General features: G+C 38.9%; 1 protein-coding gene across 2 annotated transcripts in view; it reads left to right on the top strand.

The window, feature by feature from the left end:
• POLA1 (DNA polymerase alpha 1, catalytic subunit) overlaps positions 1-24,792 on the top strand; it is a 205,541-nt gene that overhangs the window by 7,265 nt on the left and 173,484 nt on the right. For both annotated transcript variants that reach the window (XM_064473896.1, XM_064473904.1), the window contains exons 8-20: positions 965-1,160; positions 1,400-1,568; positions 2,446-2,624; positions 6,065-6,177; positions 6,634-6,750; positions 14,057-14,131; positions 15,424-15,562; positions 18,499-18,656; positions 19,976-20,060; positions 20,819-20,880; positions 21,626-21,715; positions 23,327-23,443; positions 24,321-24,496. In XM_064473896.1, coding sequence (XP_064329966.1) covers positions 965-1,160; positions 1,400-1,568; positions 2,446-2,624; positions 6,065-6,177; positions 6,634-6,750; positions 14,057-14,131; positions 15,424-15,562; positions 18,499-18,656; positions 19,976-20,060; positions 20,819-20,880; positions 21,626-21,715; positions 23,327-23,443; positions 24,321-24,496 — 1,676 coding nt within the window. The remainder of the gene's footprint in view (positions 1-964; positions 1,161-1,399; positions 1,569-2,445; positions 2,625-6,064; positions 6,178-6,633; positions 6,751-14,056; positions 14,132-15,423; positions 15,563-18,498; positions 18,657-19,975; positions 20,061-20,818; positions 20,881-21,625; positions 21,716-23,326; positions 23,444-24,320; positions 24,497-24,792) is intronic.

Genomic DNA, 24,792 nt, shown 5'->3' with positions numbered 1-24,792 from the left:
TAAATGAGCATAAAAAGCAAGATGGCTGTGATGCTTTCCACTTCAGGAGATGAGCAGAAATACAAGTATGAATAAATTCATTTGGCTGAGCTAGCAAAAAATTGTTGGTGAAGGTAGATTAAGTAATGTTTGCTTTCTCTTTAAGGTGAGTGAAGGGCTGAGTTTGGTGTTGGCCACAGTAGAAGTAGTTGTACTGAGATGAAAACCTTAGAAATGGTTGTGTGCAATTCTAAATTCTATATCTGTAAATAACAGCTTTCCCTGAAGACAAGGGTTTTGGACCTTGCCACAGGTTAAGGGCCAGTAGATGCAGAGACTTGTTGTGGGTCACAGTGGAGGCCACTTCATATACATCTTCTATAAGAAGAGGTTCTGTAGCTGCTGCTGTAGTGGTGTCCTGTCTGAAAAACAAACCGTGCTTATTGCCCCGGAGCTCAGGCTTGCAGAGCATGCTGAAATGCGGTTTCTTTGTTTTCCTCGCTCTCCCTGTCATGTCTGTAGCATGAAGAAATCCAATGGAGAAGCACTCTAGACCCATAGTGTCCTGTAGACATCATGAACTCATTACTGTTATAAATGGGTGTAAACTGCTATATTGGCCTTTCCCAGTTGTTCCAGGCTCTGTCCCTGCCTGACATATATTGCCATACACTCAGCTGACACAGAGGTTTTAATTTAGGAATGGAGTAATGCTAAGTGGGAAAAACAGTGAAAGTAACCACAAACTTAATGTCAACATGGCCTGTTGTTTAAAATTATAGTATAAACACATCACAGCAGAAATAATACTGTAAAATTTAAAGTTTACTTTTGAGGAGTTTGAACTATCATGCTGCAAAATATGTGGAGCTTTTTCTCTAGTCCTGGTTACTGGTTCTGCAAATAGCAAGTGCTGGATTTTTTTTGTCCCCCTTTTTTCCTCTTAAGAGAATTTTTTTAAACTCATGTCTAAAATGTCTTTCAGGTAATCACCCCTATACCAAAGAAAGCTCCTGCTCATCTCAGAAAGCAAGCTCTTCCTGCAGCTTCATTTCCTCCTAAACATGCCAATTACACAGCAAAATCTGTCATGGTCTCTGAAAATGAGGATACCAAGTATGTGCAAAAAGCTGCAGACAATGGGGGAATAGTGAAGACAATAGAAGAGAAGGCTATTGAAGGTATCAAAAGAAATCAAAACCCAGTTCTGGAAGCTCTTTAAATATGGCATATTAGTGTTAAAACACTTCTTAGTTTATGTTAATTAGACGCTTAGATGGCTTAAATGTGATACATTGTTTATATATTAATACTGTGTATTACATTAATGCATATAGTATGCTATCTATGCACACTGCTGTAGTATACAGTGTGTCATTTTAATGACTCAAGCCTTTAGTTGTATGTGCACTACTTCCAGATGATGATCAGGGAGTGATGGATTTTGATGAGGAGGACTTCGATGAACCTATGGAAGCAGAGCATGTGGAAACTATACCTGAGACAGCTGAAAGCTTGCAGAGAGATAAGGAAATTGAAATGAAGGAGACAGAGCAGCTGGAATCAGAGAAGAAGGAGACATCTGTCTTGTAAGAATCTTTTTTTTTTTTTTTCTTCCACCAATAAGCCTTAGATTTATCTTCATATTTGTCTTTGCCAATGGGATAATTGTGATACAGAATGATAATGCTATGTGATTTTTTTTTTTTTGTAGGGATGATAAAAATGGTAATGCTGAACATGCTGATAGCTACTTAATTGAAAAATATTTAATGTTTTTGAGATTTAGCACATGACAACATAAAATATACTTCAGTAAGTTAAGGTGACTCAATGTGGGTGTTGAACAACGAATTTTGATGCCAATAAGCAAAAATGAGGAATTGCTAATGAAGCTTATTAGCAGCTATGAAGGTATTTCATAATGTTAGTTGTAGTTAAAAGTATTGTCGCTAAAAGTAATTTCACATGGTAAACAGCTGTGTCTTTGGAATTAGGAAAACGGGTTTTCCCTTTTTTTATTGTTTAGAAGAATCTTGAATCATATTTTTTCGTAACTTGAAGCTGTAAAATATTTGAATTATCAAAATGACTTAAACATTTAATGTCCAAAAAGGTAGTTTTGTTGAAATAATCTGTTGTTCCCACTGAGCAACTTGTACAGACAGTTGGATATATTTGTTATGTAAAGGCTTGAATGACTAAGGCTGAAATACCAGGTGAATGACTTTTAAAGCCTGTGTGTTGAGTACTGAGAACCATACTTACATGTGGGTTTCCCTTTGTTGCTCTCTCCTTCTTTTCAGAAGAAATTTGAGGAAGCCCAGCCGTTGGGAATGTTGCTTGGTAGTTGAAAGAGCAATAAAAGCCCTGACAATATAGGGCTGAAAAAAAGTGAAATGGTGGGCGATATAGCAAAGGCACAATTTTACTACTTGTTTCTTTCTTCTTCTGCAAAACCTGCAGAAGTTGTTCTCTCCCAGATATCTCATGTTGGGACAGAATTGATGAGGATGAAGCTGATCTAGTCATGGCAGAGGTTCAGCTGGACCCCAATCTCCTTCCACTTGTGAATGGGGAAAATGATGATCAAGTCTTGAGATTTTATTGGCTGGATGCTTACGAAGATCAGTACAGCCAGCCAGGTAACTATTCAGTTAAAAGCAGAAAATGCCACTCGGAGTCTTTCAGTGTAACTGGGATTTCAGGCTTGCCTAAATTACAGCTAGATACCCCGCCTCTCTGTGCTCTATAACTTGTACCTTGATCATTTGTTTTTCCACACCTCTGCCCTCAGTGCAGTGCAGGGCACTATAATTGGGCAAAGTAAGATGGTTGTCTCTTGGCCTAGTATAGTAGTAGGGAGATACAAAGGGAGCTACTAGCACTTCTCAATGTTAGTGACCCATTGGCCTTCTCAAAACCTTGTGCGCTCCAGGAATAAGCTGATACGGTTAATTTCTTACTCAGTGGTGCAACAATTCAGCATGCTTTCTTCTTGTTTCTGGAAATGTAACTTAAAATTCTGGTGGATTATTAGAAAGCGGGTGAAATAGCAGCTGCATGATTTTATACAAAGGAAAGGTATGTCTATCAAGGGAGGAGGGTGGCCTGAAAAATATATGCTCTGCCTAGATCCCTTTATTCAACTGTCTAAATCTTGAAGATTGTCTCTGGATTAACATCCCTAAGATACTTTGATGCAGTTGGAGTGTGAATTCTGGCCCTCATTGTCTTAAAAACTGTGACATTCTGATCTCAGCCCTGACAAAAGTAGTCATGTTCACATCTGTCCTAAGCACTTCCCATCCGTCCGCTCATTTCATCAGCAGCTTTAGGATCTTGGATTTCTAATTTGTGCTTCATGGAGGTTTACCAGAAGGTTCTTCCGTATGTTGCTGAAGGTTTTTGAGGTTGATACTGTAAGCATTGAGTCAGATATGTTTCTCTGTTTCACCTTTTGTTGTGAGTTGGGATGCCAGACTTAAATATGAGACTGCGCTGGGCTGAACAGCTTGGTGATGGGAGTGGTAATAATCATAGATATCTTGATGAAATCAATGGCTCTAATACAAAATTGCTACTTTTAAAGACCCCACTATTGTTCTTGTTCTTTTTTTTTTTCTTCGAAGTCAGTGGTTGCTGAATGGAACATAATTATGAAAAGATTTCTGTTCCTCGCATGCAAGGAGTGTTCTTTTCTCATTATGACTTTTTTAGGATTGAATAATAAAGACTGCACCTGTTTTCAATTAGTAGTGTAGAAGGGAAAATTTTGATACTGCTTTTTGTTAACATGTTCGTGATCTTTGTTTACGCCTCATTTGCTGTGATGTCAAATGCATTGCCTGAAGAGTAAATACTATAGCATAATCATAAGACTCTTTCAAACTTAAATGATTTTTTGGATGCTTACTTTTCATAACCCCCTTTACTATCTTAGGCAGAGAACTTGAGAATTAACATTTTAAAGAAATAAAAAATAAAAATTGCCTTTCCTTTCCCCTCTGCAAGATATTTTCCCTGTCCCTTGACTGTGCTTGCCTTTTGGTTCATTGGTAATACGATCTTTCTTTTCATAGACTTTGTGTTTTATAAGCTTTACTCCTATTTTCTTCTTTCTTTCTTCTTGCCATAATCAGGCTTACAGGGGTTAGGTCCTGATACCTTTTCTCTCATTTCTTGTTTTTTGCATATGAAATGCCTCTGAAAAGTCTTTGAAGTTAGCCTTGCTTTTCTTTGTGTGTGTGTGTGGGGCGGGAGGGTGGTGATGTGTGGGTGGGTGTTGGACTAGGTGACCTCCAAAGGTTCCTCCCATCCTAAATTACACTGATTCTGTGATATCTGGGGATTAAGACCACTTATTTGTCCATGCTAGAGTTGATTGAAGTTTGTCTTTGCAATCCAGGTAGCCTTTTACCCTGTCTTTGACTGGCTCATGTATCCTCCTTTCTACCTCACCTGCTTATATTGTGCCTCTGACAGGTTAACTTCCCCATGCTCTTAATATTGCCAGCTGTTCAAGCGACCAACTCCTGGTTTGTGGTCTCTCCTGTAGTTTCATCTCTCTGTATGATACAAACCTATTTGAGTTTTTTAGCCCTTTGAAAAAAGGAAAAAAAAAAAAGATTGCTGGGGAGAACTTCATCTTCCCTGTTACTTAGATCTGTAATTTGAGCTCTTTCTAGATCCTTTTATTCAAACTGTCTAAATCTTGAAGATTGCCTCTGTACTAAAATCTCTAAGATACTTTGTGCAGCTGAAGCTTGTATCCTTGCTCTTACCTTCAAAACCGCAACATTCTCTGTCCTTGACAAAAGTAGTCTTGTTCACGTCTATTCCAAGCACTCAAGAAATGGTTTTTCTTAGCCTGTCACTCCAACTCTCTCATCCATCTTAGTGCATCTTCACTGATTTATCTTTGCTCTAATGCAGTAAGAAAGGTGCCTTTACATCTGATAGATTGCGTGGCAAAGATAAATTATAACTCTTAACCAAGGACTTGTTTGTGCATTGTCAGACCAAGGAGAAATGCAGGTTTCAAAATCTTCCTTATGTGAAATGGTCTTTCTGAGACAGTCTCAGCTCAGATATTTCTGCTTTCATTAATAGTAGTGTACTGGTAGGAATAGTGTCTTTCATGTAATCAGATTCCAAATGACTTGGAGTGTGAAGGGAACTCAAGTGAAGCCAGGTTTTTGAGTTGTACTTGGAAGTTTATTTTACTTGTAATTCACAAACTACGTGAAAGGCAGCTAGCCTTGTTCCACATTATTTCAAAGTTTAACGCCACTTGACTAGCAGTTTGCAGCATTTTGTGCTAATGCCACATTCTCTCTGTTAGAGATGTGCGTGTGGAATAATGTTGTGGTCCATAGTGAAGTCAGTTGCACTAGTCCTGCTCTCTGCAGGCTTCCTGAATGTCTACCTTGGTTACCACTGCTGTCTTAGCACCCAGGATTTCTTGCAATGTCATACACCTTTCGCTGTCCTCATTTGTTAAAAATAGTCAGGTGAAAACTTTTTACAGATGATCAGCTTCTGGTTGTTGTCTTCAGAATCTATTTCTACAGCTTTTATTAGTAGTAGAGTCTTGATCTCATGTTACTAAAGTGTAGGAAAAATGAGTTAATTGTACTTGTCTAGCTGAAGAATGAAAAATTGTAGATGACACGTGTTTCAGGAATGATTGGCAGCACAGGCATTCTGATTTTCTTCAGCTTTCACTGACCTCTCTCTCTCCTTCTTCCCTCTCCCCATGAATTACCAAACTAATGGAGGTAGAATTCTGTTCTGATACTCCATTTCTGAGACTGGCTGTGTGATGCCATTTTGAATTTCACATATTGAGGTGTTACTATAGTGATGGAGGTAGGGGCATGAAGAACTATACAGGCGTCTATCTGTACTGCTGGAGTTTAAAATAATTTAGAATATGCTGATACATCGGAAAGATTTGTTGTTCAAGGACCTAAACCAGAAGTATTTCTGTGCAAGAATACATAATAAGCTGCTTTAAGCAACATTAAGAGTGACTAATTTAAGAATTGCATATTGAACTTTTTGTTCTGCCCTGCTTCCTTAGGTGTGGTATTTTTGTTTGGCAAAGTTTGGATTGAATCTGCAAACACCTATGTCAGCTGTTGTGTGACAGTGAAAAATATTGAGAGAACGGTTTATCTACTGCCACGTGAAACAGTAAGTGTATCTTTTAAGCATGTCAAACATAAGTACCTTTCATTCTGCTTCTGGCAGGTTGAGTTCTAGTATTGTGTTTATGGGAACTGTTGAAGCCAGTGTTGTCTGATGTAGGTGGTAAAGTACAATGTATACACGGTATATCACCTGTGTGATGCAGAGTAGAGCGTTGCTGCTTCCTCCCCGACCCTAACTAACAACTGCAGACAAATTGTTACCTTTAGCCATGCTGCTTAGGAAATAAAGTTGTCCTGAAGTATTATTAGAAGACTTTGTGCTTTTTAAACACTTTGTTTCAAATAGTATTTTTTAAATTTGGGATTTCTTGGCTTTTTACATTGTGGTTTTCCCTTAAAGAAAAGAGATGTGATTCATAATAGCAAAGCAAAATTCAACTTACTGGTCATGTCTGGTGATGTTTTTGTTAATTTGTAAAACCTGACTTCTGTTTTTGAGGAAATCAACCTATCCACTGGCAAAGAGACGGAGACTCCAGTAACTCTAATGAGTGTTTTCAAGGAATTTAATGACTGCATTTCACCAAAGTACAAGATCATGAAGTTCAAATCCAAGGTTTGTCTACAAGCATCCTATTTGGTTATTTTATTTTGTTCTAGTTCTTAAGCGGGGGCGGTCTGTTGAAACACTATCCAGTCAGGGAGGTTATGCTGAAATGCAAATATATAACTCCTGACATGTGTACCTGCTTGTGAAAGCCATCCCAGTGTCTTCCCAAATATCCATACTCCTTTAAGAACAGTAAATCTGCAACATGATCGTCCCACCAGAAGTTTAAACATACTGCTTCTCAAAATACTCATTCATTAGCTTTTTTGAAACTGGATTGGATGTCAGGCTGTCCGTCTTGCTTGACGACCTATTTTTGAGAATATGGAAAAGATAGAAGTTCTGATACCTAAAGCCTTCCTATCAGCTCATGGTGTCAAAGTGTAAAGTGAAAGATTGTGTTGTCCAGCAGATAAGTCAGTGCGCTGGGATTAAACTGTCTTTGTATTTGACCAGGTGTCATATTGAACTTTATCTCTTGGCATGTTTCATCCTTCTTCTCACCCTTGCAGATTTATCTTTTTAGAATGCATGCTGTTTGGAGCAGGGATTGTCCTAGTGCGTTTGTACAGGGGATAGCAGGTTGTGAGGACTGTCATCCAGCCTTGAAACCTAGGCTGTTCAGGGCTTAAAGTTACAGGCAGTAGGCCTATAGTGTTATTTTGCTGTGTTCTGTTTGCTCAACAAATCCTTAAAAGAACATTGGAAAAGCAAAATGTTGCTAAAATGGAAAATTTGCAAATACATAGTACTTGTCATAACTCTGCAGGAAAAGAGCTGATATCACTGGTAGTGTTTCAGATTTGGACTGAACTAATTTGCTAGTGTGAGAAAGTTTTCTTGTTCATTTACGCTGTGCATTTGTCTTTTGGCAGGGGTGGGGAGTTTGTGGGTGAGGAAAGGTGGCTAACATGCAAGTTAGAGAAGATTTGTTCAGAGTGAAGTGTTCAGAGACTTTTCCATTTCTTGAAGATGTCATTAGTTGGGCAAGGCTGCCTTTCGTTGTAATTACTGGGTGGTGTGGAATTACTCGTAACCTCTCCCAGGCTGTCAATCATGTGACTTCGTATAATTCATTCCTGAATAGTTGATCAGGAAATGGGATGGCAAGTAAAGATGCAGGAAGAATGGAATTTAACAATATGTAAATGGAAGTATAAAAAAACAAGTTTATATGGTACTTCAGGTTGGAAAGACCCTCAGGAGGTCATCTAATCCAAAGCCAGAGTACTTCAGAAAGTGTAAGATGTTAAAGTGAAAATGTGAGCAGTGTTCCTGAGATGGCAAATCCATACAAGAAATGACACCTTTTCATTAACATGTAGCATTATTTACATCATTCAGGGAAAATGCACGCTTCATTAGAACTTTGTAAAACTTTTTTTTTTTGTTCTAGTTGATTTTTCTCTCTCAAAACTGATGCAAATATAGATTTTTCAGTTTTGTCAGTGTTATTTCTTTTGTATATTTGATTATAACTCAGCTGTTATGGACAGGGATCAGAAAGGAATTAATTTAACAATAGGTAAAAAACAAGTTTGTAATAGCTCACTGTTCAAAGATCCATTCAGGAATGAGGGAGGAAACTCAGGGCAAATCAATTATTCCTTAAAAGAGAGGATAGAAACACTTGTCTAGAAATGGAAGGAGGGGGTAAAGCCTTTGAAAAGATGCAGATCTGCTAACAGAATCCTATGAAACCTCCACCTGTTCCATGGTGTGCTAAGAAAGAATAGTGTGACTGAGGTAGTGGAGTAATATAGTTCAACCTTCAAAGATGGCTTTTAAAAATCAAGGTAAACCATATGCAGGAAGTATTTGAACTGTTATTTCTGATGTTAGTTCAAAGCTTACAAAATTTTGCTGAGTTCACACAGAGCTTGGGATGAAAGACTCAACTGTGGTCAAGGTGAATGACTACAGCACATCTGGGGTCTTTGGGTATAGCACAGGAGTGATCCCTAGAAGGCATAGGGAGTTAGCAGCACTAAGGCACTGTTCAGATCTTACCTAGACTATTATAACACTTGATCACCCTGATGAAGAAAGATCAACTCAGCTGACAACAGGTACAAAAGATGGTAATTAGAAGGATGAGACAAAAGGAGAATCAGTTATGCCAGAGATAACTACGAAAGAGCTTTAATATTTTTTTTTGCCTAGTAAAATGAAGAGCAATGGTAAGACCATTTTGCTCTTTATAAACATAAAAAGAGGATGAGCAGCAAGAAAGCTATTTAAAGGACAGCTTTAGCAAAAGAACAGATATATAAATTTTAATTCATGAATAAATTAGGCAGGCTAGTTGGGGATGCAGAGAAGCTCTGGAATAACCTGCCAGAAGTGTTTCTAAACAGAATTCAAATTCTGCTTGAATTAATTAGACTCTGCAGTAAACTGAATTTTACTGACATGGTAGAAGGCTATCCAGCTTTATTTTACTGGCATAATTTTCTGCTGATTTTGATAGTTACTGCCTCCTGGAAGGGTGTAATGAGAACTGGAGCTAGCAGGAGGGTATGGCACTAGTAATGTGGGGGATAAGAGAAAAGATAGGATTGGAGAGCAGGGCTGTTGGTGGGGCCTTTGTAGGACATTCAATGAAAGTATTACAGCAACTCAGCTATTCCAGTTGAATAGAAAATCGACTGTGAACAAGTGGCACCAAATCTGGCCAGGCTTATATCTCTGCAGCAGGAGGTCCTTTTGTTGCCTTCAAGATAACTGTGGAAGTAGTGGGGTTGTCCCATTACTGCACACTCCTTTCTTTTGTTCCTCTCTAAGAGACTTCAGTTTGCCTGCTTAGATACCTTATTAATATCTTTTTTGTAAGGAGTTACCTTTCTTTTCATTGCAGTCATACCACCAGAGATGATGTGTGGTTATACAGCCATTGCATCTGTATTTCCATAGGGGTGTGCAGGGCTCTCCAATTGAAATGGTAGGAGTGCTCAGCTGAGTGAATGTTACAAAAAAGTGATCGTCACACAGTTGTGACTATGTGTGATTAAGAGCTAATATGCTTTAGAACTCCCCTGCTCCATCATGTACAGCCAGTGTTCTGCTACTGTGTTGTTAAGGGTTGGTGTTTTGAAAGATTTTTAAAAAGCTAATGGCAATATTGCTTAGGTGAGCAGAGCACTTGTGAGCAATACATTTAGAGTAACTTAGAGTCTCAGTTTTGGCATAGTACTGTGAAACTGAGAAACTCTTACTCTTCCATCATTAGCTGGAAATCAGAACAGTTACTAGCATACCTGCCATGTACCCAAAGCTATTTTATTCAAAATACCCAGGCCTGTGATGATGTGGAGAAAGCCGATATTTATACACTGAGACAAGTTGGGGGGTGTGTGTGTGTGTGCACGTGCATCTTGGCCTTGCCAGCACCAAACTTTGTCCCTGTGAACAGATACACTTAAGCTATATCACTTCCTCCTGCACCTGCTGCTAATTGTAGCTTCAATGGGTTGCACTGCTGCCAAGTTAGCAAGTCTTCACAAATCAATTTGAAAGCAGCCTTACTCCACTTAGGAACTTAGCAGCTAATCACTGCTGCTCATTTCTGCTCTCTGAAGGGCCACTTGAAGGGCAGATTACTCTGCAGCAAAGCATTCATTCACTGCAGTTATGACCAGACGCTTGTGTAATTGAGCTGAGCTCTGTGGAATAACGCAGATGAATCACTGCAGCATACTATTTTTACACTATGTTCAGCTTGTGTTTGCAACAAGAACTTGTTTGAAGCCTGAGAGGGTTTTTTAAAATAAAAAAAAAAAAAAAAAGGGTGGGGGGAGCACCAGTAATATGTGCTAAAAGCAGTGCATTGCCATCTGTTATGTTACAGCTATGATGTGCTGCTCATGTGAGGTGCTGCTTTGGCTCAACAGTTCAGATCTACATTTGCATGCTAATTTGTAATGCTGCTCTGACTTCAGAGTGGTGCTGTTGTACCAAGTTATATTACTCTTCTGTTTCCATGTAGCTGTTGATGCCATAGTTGTTTCTGGATTTGCCTTCTTACTATTTATAGCAGTGGGCCCTCTCCTCTCCTACACAGGCTTTGCAGCCTTAAAACTGCAGTGTTAGGAGAAGTAGCAAGCTTAACTGTTCGTTGTAGTGCTCTGAGGGAGCTAGTGCTGATGCTATTAATTTAAGGAAAAAAAGCCCAACACCCAACCCCAAAAACAAATAACTTCGAGTTTACCTAACTGCATTTTTCTTTATTTGTAAATTTTATGCCAATTTATGGTGACTTACTAAACTTACTCCAGTGGTGTATTATGCTGACTCGTAGACTAATGTGCTGAATTTAGTGCACTGTCCAGTGGAAATACGCTTTTTAATTTAAGGGGCCTCTAGGAATTCTTGTAGTAAGAGTAATGTTCTAGCATAGTTATAGGATAACATGATAATATCTAACAGCGGTGCAGATGGTTTGAGAAGTATTACAGGGCAGAGCATACATATTAGAGGGTAGAGCATGGCATTTCAGCAGGTACCATAGCATTGCTGCAGTGGATATTGGAATTATTTGCAAAATTAAGGTAGTTATTCTTAGAAACTGACACGCTGTGCATGTTGTGGAAAATAATTATTGTTCTTGAAGAAAGCAGAAGTGATACTTAACTTTCAGTGAAGTCGTACTGAACTTGAGACTGCTTTAACTATCTCTGTTAGAGATATGTAAACAAACTTGCCTACTTTCTAGTAAAACCCAAGTCACTCAAATGAAAAATACAATACTGTCATAGAAATTATTCTGTTCTAACCATGTAATAAAGTAAATAGCTGGCAGATGGTTGGGAAATCTGCTCTCTTGAGTGCTTCTCTGAAGTGCCAGTACACTAAAGCATGCAGTATAAAAGGAGGAACTGTGTGCAGTTACAGGGCTACAATCTCATTAGGCTCACGGACATGTGGTGGGATAAGACGTGGTTAAGAAGGACAGGCTGGGCTGGTGAGGAGGGGAAGTCCCTTTTACATGTCAGAGCAATGGAAATGCATGGACCCCTTACCTAAGGGTGGGCAAAGAGCTGTCAGGTGCTTATGGGTCAGGATTAGAGGGCAGACTAATGGAGGTGACATCATCATGGAGAAAGGAAAGCCAAAGCCCACCTGGAGGTGAATCTGGTGAGGGAGAAAAAGAGCAGTGGTACAGGAGGACTAGGAGAAAATGTGGGCCTGCTGCTGAAAGGGACAGGGAGTGTGGTGACAAGGATATGGAAAACGCCAAGATACTCAATGTCTTCTACACCTTGGTCTTCACTGCCAAGTCCAGCCTTTTAGGAATCCCTGACCCCAAGAGACCAGAAGGAAAGCCTGAAGCAAAGACGACTTGTCCTACGTGGAAGTTAGGGAACATTTAAATAAACTGGACAGACACAGGTACATGGGACCTGATGGGATGCACCCATGAATGCGGAGGGAGCTGGCCAATGTCATTGCAAGGCCACACTTGCTTATCTTTAAAAGGTCACGTTGATCAGAGGAGGTTCCCGAGGACTGAAAGAAAACAAATGTCAAAGCTATCCTCAAGATGGGCGAGGCGGAAGGAGGAGATTCTGGGAAACTAGAGGCTAGTCAGCCTCACCTCGAGCCCTGGGAAAAGGGGATGGAGCAACTGATTGTGGAAAACAACCATTTTCCAGACACACAAAGCACAAGAAGGTGCTTGGCACTGTTCGGTGTGCATTTACAAAGAGGAGATCGTGCTTGACCAAACTAATAGCCTTCTGTGGAGAGATGACTGGCTTGGTGGACAAGGGGAGAACAGTGGCTGGTTTTTTTCTTGACTTTAGTGAGGCTTTCAACTCTGTCTCCCGTAGCATCCTCAAAGACAAACTGATGAAGTATGGGCTAGGGAAGTGGACAGCAAGACCAACTGAAAACTAGCTGCACCGCTGTGTTCCAAGGGTTGTGATCAGCAGCACAAAGTCCGAGTGAGGCCAGTCCCTCACGGCGTACCCCAGGAGTTGATACTGGGTCGAGTCCTGCTTAGGTTCTGTGTTGATGACTTGGATGATGGCACAGGGCGCACCCTCAGCAAGTCTGCAGGCAGCACGAAACCAGGAGGAGTGGCTGATACCCCAGATGGGTGTGCTGCCATTCAAAAGAACCTTGACAGGCTGGAGATGTCTCATGACCTGCAAGGATCTCATCAAGTTCAACAAAGGGAAACGGCAAGTCCGGCACCAGGGCTGAAATAACCTCAAGCACCAGTAGATGCTGGTGGCTGACTGGCTGGAAAGCGGCTGTGGAGGGAAGGACCTGGTCATCCTGGCAGACATGAAGTTAGGCAAGAGTCAACAGCGTAGCCTTTGCGGCAAAGGCAGCTGTGGGCACCCTGGGCTGCATGAGGCAGAGCGCTGCCAGCAGGGTCAGGGGAGGTGATGCTTCCCCCATACCCAGCCCTGGTGAGACACATGTGGAGTGCTGCGTTCAGCTGAGCTCCCCCTTACGAGAAAGGTGTGCACGTACTGGAGCACAGCACAGGACCACCAATGTAATTATAAGGCCTGGAGCATCTGTTGTGTGAGGAGAGGCTGGGAGACTGCGACTGCTCAGCCTGGAGCAGAGAAGGTTTGGGGTGAGGGATTGGTGGTGCAAATGTTATTATAATAAATTGTGTATAAAATCTGATGGGCAGGAGTAAAGATGCCTCTGGCAGACTCTTCTCATTGGTATCCAACGGGTGACAAGAGTGATAGGTACCATTTGAAACACATGAAATTTATCGGAACATAAACCACTTGTTTACTCTAAAAGAGATGTGGTAGTGGCCCAGGTTGTCCAGAGAAGCTGTGGAGTGTCTGTCCTTGGGAATATTCAGAACTGAACTGGAGAGGGCCCTGCACAACCCACTTTAGTTGACACAGCTGTGAGAAGGCGATTGGACCAGATAACCTCTGGACATGCCTTTCCTTCTCAGCCATTATGTGATTTTTGTGGTGGTCTGCAACCACCAATTTTCATGAGTGTGTCCGAAGCCTGTGAATTTACAGACCATTTCTGAGTTGCCTTAGCTACTAGGCTTTGTATGTGTTTTGTTTTGTAAAGGTTAAGATACTTGTAAGTCAATTCTGTAGAAACTTTTTATGCTAAGAAACTTAAAGAGATTAAATACAGGTATTAAAATGTTCTTGCTATCTTTAGATGTTTATATTCGCTTGCAGAATTGGTAATATATGATTAAGCCCATGATATTTGAGATGTATGTTTTGGCTGGCCTTTATTTATTTAGCTTTCTTACTGGACAGAATGAATATTCAATTGGGAGATACTGAAAAAATAATCTATTTGTTTTATACAGAAAGTGGAAAAATATTATGCTTTTGAGATCCCGGATGTTCCAGCAAAATCTGAATACTTAGAAGTTAAGTATTCGGTGAGTATAATTTATCTGATGGAAGACCATAACCTGCTTTCTTACCTAATAAAGAGATTTGATTTTACTTAAAAAAAAAACCAAACCAAAAAACAACTTTGCAGGATTTGATCTTTAGTGGCTAGTGGCTGTACCTATGTTTCAGTAGCTAGTTGCTCATTGTCTTGTAATGGGAAAAAAAAAAAAAAAAAAAAGGAAAGAGGTTAATACCTAAGCTTATGGCTTTTTTTGGTCATCATTTGTATGTTGGTTAGTCCTTAACAAAACCAGTTTATTACTAGGTAACCTATAACATGTTGATTTGTTAGCATATTAGCTCTATTTGTGTAAATAACGCATGAGGGGAAGAAGAACTTCCTACAACTACTGCATTCCTCCCACCTTCTCCCCCAGCTATAATTTGCTTATTGATTTACAACAATCTGCATTCCAGTTATCCTGCTTTATTTTTTTATCACCTTGCCACTGAATCAACTAATCAGTCAAACAACCCGTTAGCTGTATTCAATCAGGACCCGAAGTACCTAAGATGTTTTAAATTACTTAGTACCCTTAAATGTTCTGTTGAATCTGTGTCCAGAATATAGCTGATATCTCTGCTTATATGGCTCTTGCAAATAGCAGCAGGGTGAGAATGACTTCTGTTGAAGAGCTGTAAAATTGAGCAGCAAAGATGAAAACAAAAATTCTCATGAGAACATCAGTAGCTGTTCTTCATTAGCGAAAATACTTGATTTGGTTTCAAATATAAGAGATTCAGCAGTCTTGAAGCTATTTGGTCAGCTGCTGAAATAGCCTTTTTAAACCGTTTCTTACATACTAGTTCTAGGTGGAAAAGCAGCATCCCATAGAGATTTGCTACCTATCTCAAATTTTTCTTTAGTTGTGCAGAAACATTTTACCCAATCTTTAAATGACAGACAAGATTAAACCTGTAGCTATCTAATTAAGTTTACAACACGAACAGTTTCTATGTTAAAGTGGTTATTGAACATTGTTGTAGGCTTGGCTGATGATAATATTTCTCTCTTACATCCAGTATGGATGAAGAACTTTTGCTTCAGTGCATTTTTACATTACTGTCCTGATTTTGTTATGCACCTATTTAAGTTGAGTCAATAGTGTAATTTCTTCAATTACTGTAAGGTATTATGGGTTAAGGCTTCGCTTGTGGGAAATTACAGTGATTTCAGGTATTGTGTAGTTTTGTTAAGGTGCTGTCTGAATATAGCGTGTCAGCCTTGAAGACTTCTGTGGGGTGAAATGACTCACTGCTTTCTGTTACTTGTTAGGCTGAATGTCCTCGGCTTCCTCAAGATCTGAAAGGACAAACATTTTCACATGTATTTGGAACTAACACCTCTAGCCTGGAACTTCTCTTGATGAGTAGGAAGATCAAAGGACCATGCTGGCTGGAAATAAAAAATCCACGTATGGTGGTTTGCATGTGAAATACTTGGTTGCTGGAAACACACATAAATATAGATGGGGGGAGGAGGGGAAATTTAAATTATATGGATAAATTATAATTTTGTAAATTAACCTTGCAATTTATCTGTGTAATGTTCATTATCTAGTACAAATTTTAACTTACTCTTCCTTTTTGAGTGAGAGCTCTGCCCATATAAAGCTGAACACTGTACAGATGAGATTATAACTTTGAATGGCAGTGAGAGGGAGCTATGTAGTGCCTAGCACCTACTCTTTGGTGCCTACCCTAAAGCCACATAGGCTGAGCTAGTTTCCTTGAAATTCATTCCTCTTTCTTCTCTTGACAACTTAAGGTTCCTGTTTTTAATGTAAATGTATCTTTTTAAGAGCAAAGCACTGCTAGATGTTTTTTTTGTTTGTGTGGGTTTTCTTCTGGCACTCAGAAAAGTTCGTGGTGTGGAGCTTTTTTAGTTTGAAATCCTTTCTGCCTCATGCACTCAAGTGTGCACTGCTTGCAGGTGGTTATGCTGCCGTATTTTGGCTTGGTTAGAGCCCTTTATTCAGTGTGTGCTGCGTGTTCGCAGGAATGTAGGGAAGTTGATCATACTGGACAAAAACTACATCTATTAGTGCATCTCCATGGGGCGCTTCGCATATAGAATTGATAGTATTGAATGCTGCCACTGGGAGGATTCTCCTCTTCAGAACCTTGCTTAGTCACTGACAAAGCTGATACAAGTAAGGATTTTGAACTGGAATAGACAAGACAAATCAGTGACTGACAGAAGATGGATTAGTTCTGATGGGTTTGTCACCAGACATTGGCAAGCATCAGTATACTTCCTGGCACTGATTTTAAAGGCCTAAGAGTGGCTTTTCATCTGTGCTTTTCACCCAAGAATTGACCTTGCCTATGTTTTGGCATCTTCTTTCTTCACCTGAAAAGACTCCAGAGCTGTTTCGTTCCTTGTTTCCAGTATGACAAATGTTACTGCAATGATAACTAACAGTTCAGGCAGTATTCAGTTTTTCTTAATGCTGATGTGCATTATCTCCCCTTACACTATCTTGTCTGTGCTCAGATACTGATTCCAGCTCAGAGTTAAATGGTAAATGAAGAAAGCTCTTTTTTTCCCATTCCCTTATCTCCATTACAGCCTTCAGATTCCAGCGAGAGTCCGTATCTTGATAGCAAAATTGCTCATTTCAAAACTGTGGCATGCCTACTCTGTTGAAAACTGTTTGTTAAGCTGGCTAGATATATCTATGCAAATTTCTGTAGTCATTGCACTGGATTTTGTGCCCCAAAGCTGATTTTTGAGTGTGTGCGTCTAGTTTACCACAGGCTCTTGTTTTCTCGTGTAGGTTCTCTTCCACACTTCGCGTAGAGGGTCTCAGGGGTAAGAAGCGTACCTGGAAGGTTTAGAATAAGTGAGTCTCCAACCATTTGATCAGAGACCTACCACTTCTCCAAAAACTGTTATCACTATTTATGATGAACCTGTCTTTGCAGTTTTAGTATCGGTGCTAGATAGCACCAGAGCTTTTCTAGAGCAGCAGTCTCCAAACTTGTTAGACCGTGCACCCCGTCAGTAAAAAATTGGGCATGTATCCCCCCAATACATAGATATTTATTTATAAATTATATTAATATACTACTGTACTAATATATTTATGTACATTATAAAATAAACACAAAAATAGAAATTAAAAGGATTAGGTATATGAAATAATAAACACTTTTAAAGTATTTATTAATGGTACAAAAATATTTTCTTCCCCCACCCCAGTGGCTTGTCTTATATACCCCCTGGGGTTCATGCACCCCACTTTGGACACCACTGCTCTATAGAGTGCTAGTTGAAACACTGGTTGTTAAGATATTGGAGATCAAAGAAAAAAGGTTTTAAGGAATTGATCACGTGTCTTCCTTTGGAGAGATCATCAGTGTTTTATAAATGAAAATAGTTCAGTCACCTGCATTTAGAGCAAGGAAAAATAGAGAAGGTATATTTGTGCAGAGGGGTCAAATGATTTTGCAGGGAGTAAGATAACCAGGTCGACCAACAGTTGTCTTCAAAAGGTTAGTCCCTCAGAAATGAAACATCTGCTTCCTCTAACTGCATGTAGTGAGTTACCTCAGCAGCATCTTTTGTAAATGATCACTTTTTTAAAAGCAAATGAAGAATTACAGAGCAAAATGTTCAAATGATAATGGGTGGTGAACATGTCTTCCCCTCCCCCCCAGTTTTTGAGCTCTTGTACGCTCTATGCCTAAATAGCTTTCTGTGGCCTCCTTTTACATTTTAGGATAGCTTATGCTACCAGGGTAGGATGAACTCTTTTTATGTCATCCCCCGTCTTCTTATTTCCATAATCATGTTTGTGAAGGACTATATCTAAATAAATTATCCAGTGCAGTCATATATTCTTGTTCTCATTTGATAAAATTCTTTCAATTAGCACTCAAATGCTACAGAAAATGCAGCCAAAGAAGTTTCTGTGTAAATGAAAGTTTCACTTGATTTAATTCTATTTTTAGGAAGCCTTCTCCCTTTGGCCTGACTACAAGATTAGATGCTAAGAAGTAGTATATTAATTTAGGTGGAGTTACACTCACTTGGTTTATACCTTTCTCTACTATGACTCTGTATAAAGCTGCCTGAAGTGTTTTTTTGCATTACACATCTTCCTGGCCTCAATACAAACCTTCCTTCTCTTCTTTGGTGTTAAAGAGCCCCTGGTGTCACTAAGCTTCTGACTGGGGAGTCGGGGCCTAGGGAGTTACCAAGAACTGGGCAGGAATTGTCTGGATCTTGGACTGCTGTCCCACAAGGGCAAAATGATAAAAGGACGTGCTCTGTGCAACAGAGTCATTAGAGACGTTTTACCTGTGGTTCCCAGAAGAATGAAGGTGGTTTGTGCTGTTTCCTCAGAGCCTTCAAATCAGTCAGTCAGCTGGTGTAAGGTGGAGGCTCTGGCCATGAAGCCTGGCTTGGTGAATGTGGTTAAAGATCTTTCTCCTCCTCCTCCTCTTGTGGTCATGTCCCTCAGTATGAAGACCACTCAGGACCCAAAGACTCACCAGAATGAGGTAAGTAATCTGCTCTCATTTTGGTTTGTTTGGTTTCATTCTTTGACATATAATAAAAAATTTCTAAGGCTTGAAAGAACTTCACCTGAAAAACATGTCTAAATATATTTGCTGTTGAATAAACTCTGTGTTGTGAGCCTTCCAAAGAAACTTTTATTGGGGTCTTGCCAGCATGAGAACTGTGGGTTCGGGCATCTGTTTGGTGGAAATATTTACAGTGACAGCAGATCCTATGTATTTTTTTCAAGCCTTCTATTTTGTCTGTTGTATATAATAGTTATAAATGAAGCTGTCCCAGAACAGCTGTTAATGGATTTTTTTTTTTTTTTTTGGTAGAGCTAATCATAGGTTTTAGGTAAAATGACTGGGTTCTTCCCCTGATAAAACTCATTCTGAAATAGAATGAGAATTTAGTCTAAATCTTATAGCCCCTACTATTCTGCTGCAAGATGTTTCCTTTTCTCAGAAAGGAAGAGAGATGTAGGTGGTCACTCTTGGTTATGGACTGCAGGCAGCAACACGTAATTAGGCATGTTGCCTGTTTTATATCATGCCTCTCTAGTTTAGGAAGAAATTTAGTATTCACTAATAGGATAGGATAGTTGTTTCTGTCCAACTGAATGGAAGAAAAATTAGGCTGACTAGTTTTTCAAGCAGAACTAGCCCTCTTGGTGAAGTTAAAAATTTGGGGTGGGGGATGTAAGGAAAATCCCTGGTTCCTAGCCAACCTTAGGGAGACATATACCAGGTACCAAGAGGACTCTGTTTGCCAAGATGTTTCTGAAGCCTGTCTGATTTGTCTACTGTTGGGTTTTCCTGACTGGTGTCTCGGGAGCTGGGACATCCTGCCAGCAAAGCAAGCAGAAGCGTCAGTAAAGCTAACAGCTTCTAAATGCCAAAACTTCTTGGCTTCTTGGCAGCCTTGACTGCTTGCTCAGGGGAGCCATTCCAGAGGCAAGGCTTCTTCATGTCCTGGCCTGCTCACATCTGCCCTGCGCTTCACAGGGAATCCTTTTAATTGTGGGGCCTGTTCAGATTCCGAAAAAGATTTTATAAAAGCAGGGTTTTCCAAAACAAATTATATTTCCTGTTAAATTTCTAAGATAATCGTTTAGGAGTAAGTTCTGCTTTATTTTACTTGAGATCAATTGATAACTTTTCTTCGTTTAAGTATTTATGGTTAGAAATAATTTTAAACAGATTTTTATAGAAACAAGAGAAAAGAGATGAGGAAACTTAAAAAAAAAAAGGAGGGAAGAAATAGGTATTGACAGTAGTCATGGTTAGGAAGTTGTTTTTTCTGTGTCACCTTGGTATAGGTTGTGGCTGTCGCAGCTCTGATTCATCAGAAATTTCCTTTGGATAAGGCTCCACCTCAGCCACCTTTTCAGACCCACTTCTGTGGTATGTACTTGGAACAGTTTATGAGTAGAAAAATAATTCCTTTGGATTTTTTCTTTTGTTGGTTTTTTTTGGGTTGGATTTTTTTTTTGTTTGGGTGGGGGTGGTTTTCTGGTTGGATTTTTTTTTTAACTTTATTATGTTATTCCAACAATAATGGCTTCTCTCCCTATTTTTAACTTCTGCTCACTGACTTTTTCTTGAAGACTTTATTGAAAAAATCTTAGTTTGAGGTTGTGTGAAGTAACCCTGCTCTATATAGTTTCCTTATAATTTGTATTACTTTTACTTCATCAAGTGTTCTCTTGGATTACTTTTTCCACCCATTAATTTAGCCGATTTATTTACTGTCACTTAGTTATTTTTCAGTTCTTTTGAACAGAATTTAAAAAAAAAAAGCCTGTCATGTTTATTTATAAACAAGTTTTCTTAGGGACAGAACCTCTCACAGCAGTGTTGTCACAGTAAGATCAGCTAAACCTTGAGATTCAGAGCCTAGTCGGAAGTGATGGAGGGTGTTGAATGCTTGTGGGAGGAAGTTCTTCGGAAGCTGCGGACCGTAGTTTTAATATCCAATGATAACCTCAAATATGACTGATTTAAAATTGTTTAATACTTCACTAGTTACTCAAGTATTCACATAAGAATTCACATAGAATTAGAGGTCAGTTTTCCTTAGCTCACGTTGTTGTGGATGGATGCTTATGGGGAGGGTACAATTAAGAATGTGTATGTAAGAACAAATATAATTTCTTTTGCAGTTGTTTCCAAACCGCATGATTGCATTTTTCCTTATGACTTCAAAGAAGCAATTAAAAAGAAGGTAATTTCATTTTGTTAGCCTTCTGATTGCAGTACCTTTCAAAATAGGAACTTTTATGTTGCATTGGGTAGGTTGTGTAAGAGAAATATTCAAAGGAATGGCATGATTATTTCATCAGTTTTCCACTCTGCAAACCTAAATCCAGGTATTTTTGTGTTGCTTGTAAAAACAGAGGTGTGTGCATTATGTGATTCAGTACTGCCGCTAGCTGTGCTCATAATATAGGTGGAGTGTTAAGACAAAAGAGTTGGAAAGGTTTTGCAAAGAGGTTAAAATTGTGATCCGTTTTCATTATACCTGACTGTGTACTTGTAGTAAACTGGGATATATCTTTCTTCTTTCCTTGGAGAGTAAAGACTGTCAAAATTTAGAAGACATCCTTTCTAAAGGGCACTGGGAGAGCTGACAGAAAAATAAAGTAACCTATTTTTGTTTTTCCTCTGTTTCTGTGTGATCTTAAGCCTGTGAGTGAAGGATGCACATGGAGCATTTTCCTGGTGTGCTTGATTCTTAGGAGGCTCTTAAAATATCACTAGACACCTGCATACAAAAGCAAAATGGAAAAAAGCCCCGGAGAAAAGCTTTCTATGTCTATGGGAGTGAAAACAAAAAGCCTTGAATTATAGAAGGAAAGGGAGAACTCTATGGTGCTTTATTATTGTCTTGTAACTAGTAGGGGAGAGGAGATGTTTCCATTTTAAACTTATTGGGTCATTGAAATCAGGTGCTCTCTTGCTCCTTTTAGAATGCTAAAATAGAAATTGCTGCAACAGAGAGAACACTGCTGGGATTTTTGCTTGCGAAGATTCACAAAATTGACCCAGATGTTGTTGTGGTGAGTAGTTCTGAGAACTTGAGAGTTAAATTAAAGCATATTGTCAGTTGGTCAGCTTTGTTCCTTTTCCTTTGTCCCCTTATAGGTTTTTTTAAATGTTAATCTTAGACTGCCTTATGAATTGAATTTACTTATAAGACAGCAGGTGTACTTTGATACTAAGATGATACAGAATTTTCCCTGACAGCACTTCATACATCCTATTATTTCCCATAATATCTAAAATAGGCAGTATTTCCATAGTACCTGTAACAAGTATTTTTTTATTTTACTCAGAAAGACAAAACCCAACAAAAACCCTTGTGATTTTCTAGTAAAATGGGAGCTCTTGGTATAATTAAGAGTCTGTTTCAATTCAGGTGCTCATATAATTTGTGTCACCGTTTAGATTGTGTTTATGCTGCAAATCAAAATGATAACCTATACAAATCCATGGGATCTGAGCAAAGTCTTAATAAAAAGCATTCTTACATTTTTCTACTGTAGTGGCAGCTGTGGATTTATTATAATTACTAATTTTCTTTTTTGTTATGTTTAATTGATGTACAGTCCTGACTTCCATTTAATAAGATTTTTAAGACAAGTTGAAGTTGCTTATAAATCCGAGGTTGGTTATATTACAACTTGTTATTCTTCTGTAGGTAAATACAAATAAGTGGTGGGAATAGGATGAAATGAGCAGATTCCTGATGTTTTCAGCTCACTGCAGCTGGTATCTGGTATTCGCCCTACGAGCTGAGCTTCTGGGTGGTTATGGGAAGGAATCAGGGGAAACACTGCAGCTGATGGTTTTAGATTGAAGATGCCAGTAGTAGGGGTGTGAGAGCTCTGATCCTGAAAACAGCAGAGCCATGTTAGTGAAATTTAATTTGCACTTGGTTTAATTAGTGCTGTTGAAAAACAAAAATGAGCGATATCAATATAGGAAGGACCCCCCTACCATAGCTGTAATGCTGCTGCTGATTTTAAGGAGCAGCTTCTACAGCACAGTATTGCACTACACAGATGTATCTGATATGGTGAACCTGCAGTTCCTGGTGACTGACTGGTCCATGTAGACTCATGTTCATCAGGGTAGCATTTAGCTTTCAGCTGAGGTTACAGACCAGTGTCATCAATGTCCTTAGCGTTGTTTAAACTTTGTAAATATTGGTTACAAGGTCTTTCTGTCCAGATTTAACAGATATGCCTGTCGTAGTATCAAAGGAAAAAAATGAAATTATTTTGCTGCCAATATGGAGACTTTCATGGGTGGATAGAATAGGAATTACTCATAGCTAAGTTTATATGCTGTATAAAAAAAAAAAAGTGGTGGTTTTTTCTAGAAAGCTTTAAATCCTAATCTGTGGTATCAAAGCATAAAGCTGAATCGTGTGTGCTACGAGCCAGTTACAGAGCTCATTTTGGTATTCTGCTGAACAGAATTGTTAGTGTTAAGACTAATGAGTACTGTTGATGAACATTCTGTTAGACAGTGCTTTCTATGAGAGAGATAATGCCATCAATTAGTTGGAAAAAACCACAAAGGGCAAAGGAATACTGAGTGTGTGAAAGTAAGTCTTTCAATTTGCATTTGTTGTAACCTTTTTTTGTTATTTTTTCTGCTGCAAGGGTCATAATATTTATGGATTTGATCTGGAAGTGCTGCTTCAAAGAATTAATGTGTCCAAAGTCCCTCACTGGTCCAAGATAGGTCGACTGAGGAGGTCCAATATGCCAAAGCTTGGGGTAATAAGATTGCTCAAGTCTTTTAAGCCCCTTTATGTTGCATGTGATTAAAAATGAATTAATTTTGCTGAGGAATTGTAAATGTGACACTGATGTATTTTGAATGTTGGTCATGCTGGGTTTCATGTGTCCCAGATCAGAAATGATAAGTGTTTATATGACTTTTATTACAGTAATAAGCTAAACTGATTTTCAAGTTAGGCTCATTTAGTTTACATATCTCAACTAGATGATGGTAATGACATACTAATTGCAATAATCTTTACTCTAACAGTCTTTGTCTCCTATAACTGTAAAATGAGAAAATGTAATTTGGATTGGTTGGTGAATCATCCCATAGAGAGCTGCTAAGTTAGGTGTTCAGTAGTTCTTAGTACCTGTTTGTTCAGAGGACTATGTGTGAGGCTTGGGGTACTGAAGTGCTGAATGTGGCCATGTTTTTTGCCTGTTCCTGTCCTTCCAAGAGGCTGAGATGACTATTTGTGTGTAGTTTATTCTGTGACTTCTTTTGTCCTGCTGTTAGTACAAAAAATATCCTTGCAAGAAAAACAAAATCCACACCCATGTTTTTCTTGGGACTATTCTAATTATTTAAAAAAAAAATAAAAAGCATGACAGTTGAAGAATTAAGATCTAACTAGTAATGAAAGTTTAAGTATCTACTTGTTAATATCCACGTATACTGAAAGACACTGTGGATTCCTTTAGGGCATAACTATAAAGCTTGAGTATTAGTGGTATTTAGAACATTAGAGTATTTAGTGAGCAACTGACTTGACTGAGTCCTGTAAGCCTATATTTTGGATAGACGTTCTTTGATAACGTTTGTATGTTTGATTTTGTTTGGGTCTTTCTGTCCTTCTGTGATATGGTTAAGGGTCGAGGAGGGTTTGCCGAAAGGAATGCTGCCTGCGGTCGAATGATCTGTGATGTAGAAATTTCTGCTAAAGAATTAATTCGTTGCAAAAGTTACCATTTGTCTGAACTGGTCCGTCAGATTTTGAAAACAGAGAAGATGACAATTCTACCAGAGGAAATTCGAAATATGTACAGGTAGGCTGCTGATTTGTGTTTTTAATCTTTCACTGGAAAGTAGAGGAGCTAGTTTCCTGCTATACAATTCCACATTTACTATTTGATTTGTCATGGAGATGCTGACTTAGCAGACTGGTATTTGAAAAATAAAACACTGTCTTAACAGTGTTTTATATTGTTTCAAGCTACTGGTGGGCGGTGGCTTATTATGTACAAAGAAAACTGATTTGTGAGAGCATTGTTTTAGGTACATTAATAGATATACAAGCTTGAGTTTTAGGTTTTTTTTTATTTTTCTTTTTTTTTTTTTTCAT

The sequence above is a fragment of the Phalacrocorax carbo genome, chromosome 1 (assembly GCF_963921805.1).
Source record: "Phalacrocorax carbo chromosome 1, bPhaCar2.1, whole genome shotgun sequence".
Lineage (NCBI taxonomy): Eukaryota > Metazoa > Chordata > Aves > Suliformes > Phalacrocoracidae > Phalacrocorax > Phalacrocorax carbo.
Note: the sequence above shows the minus strand (reverse complement) of the source record. Positions and strands in the feature narration are given on the sequence as shown.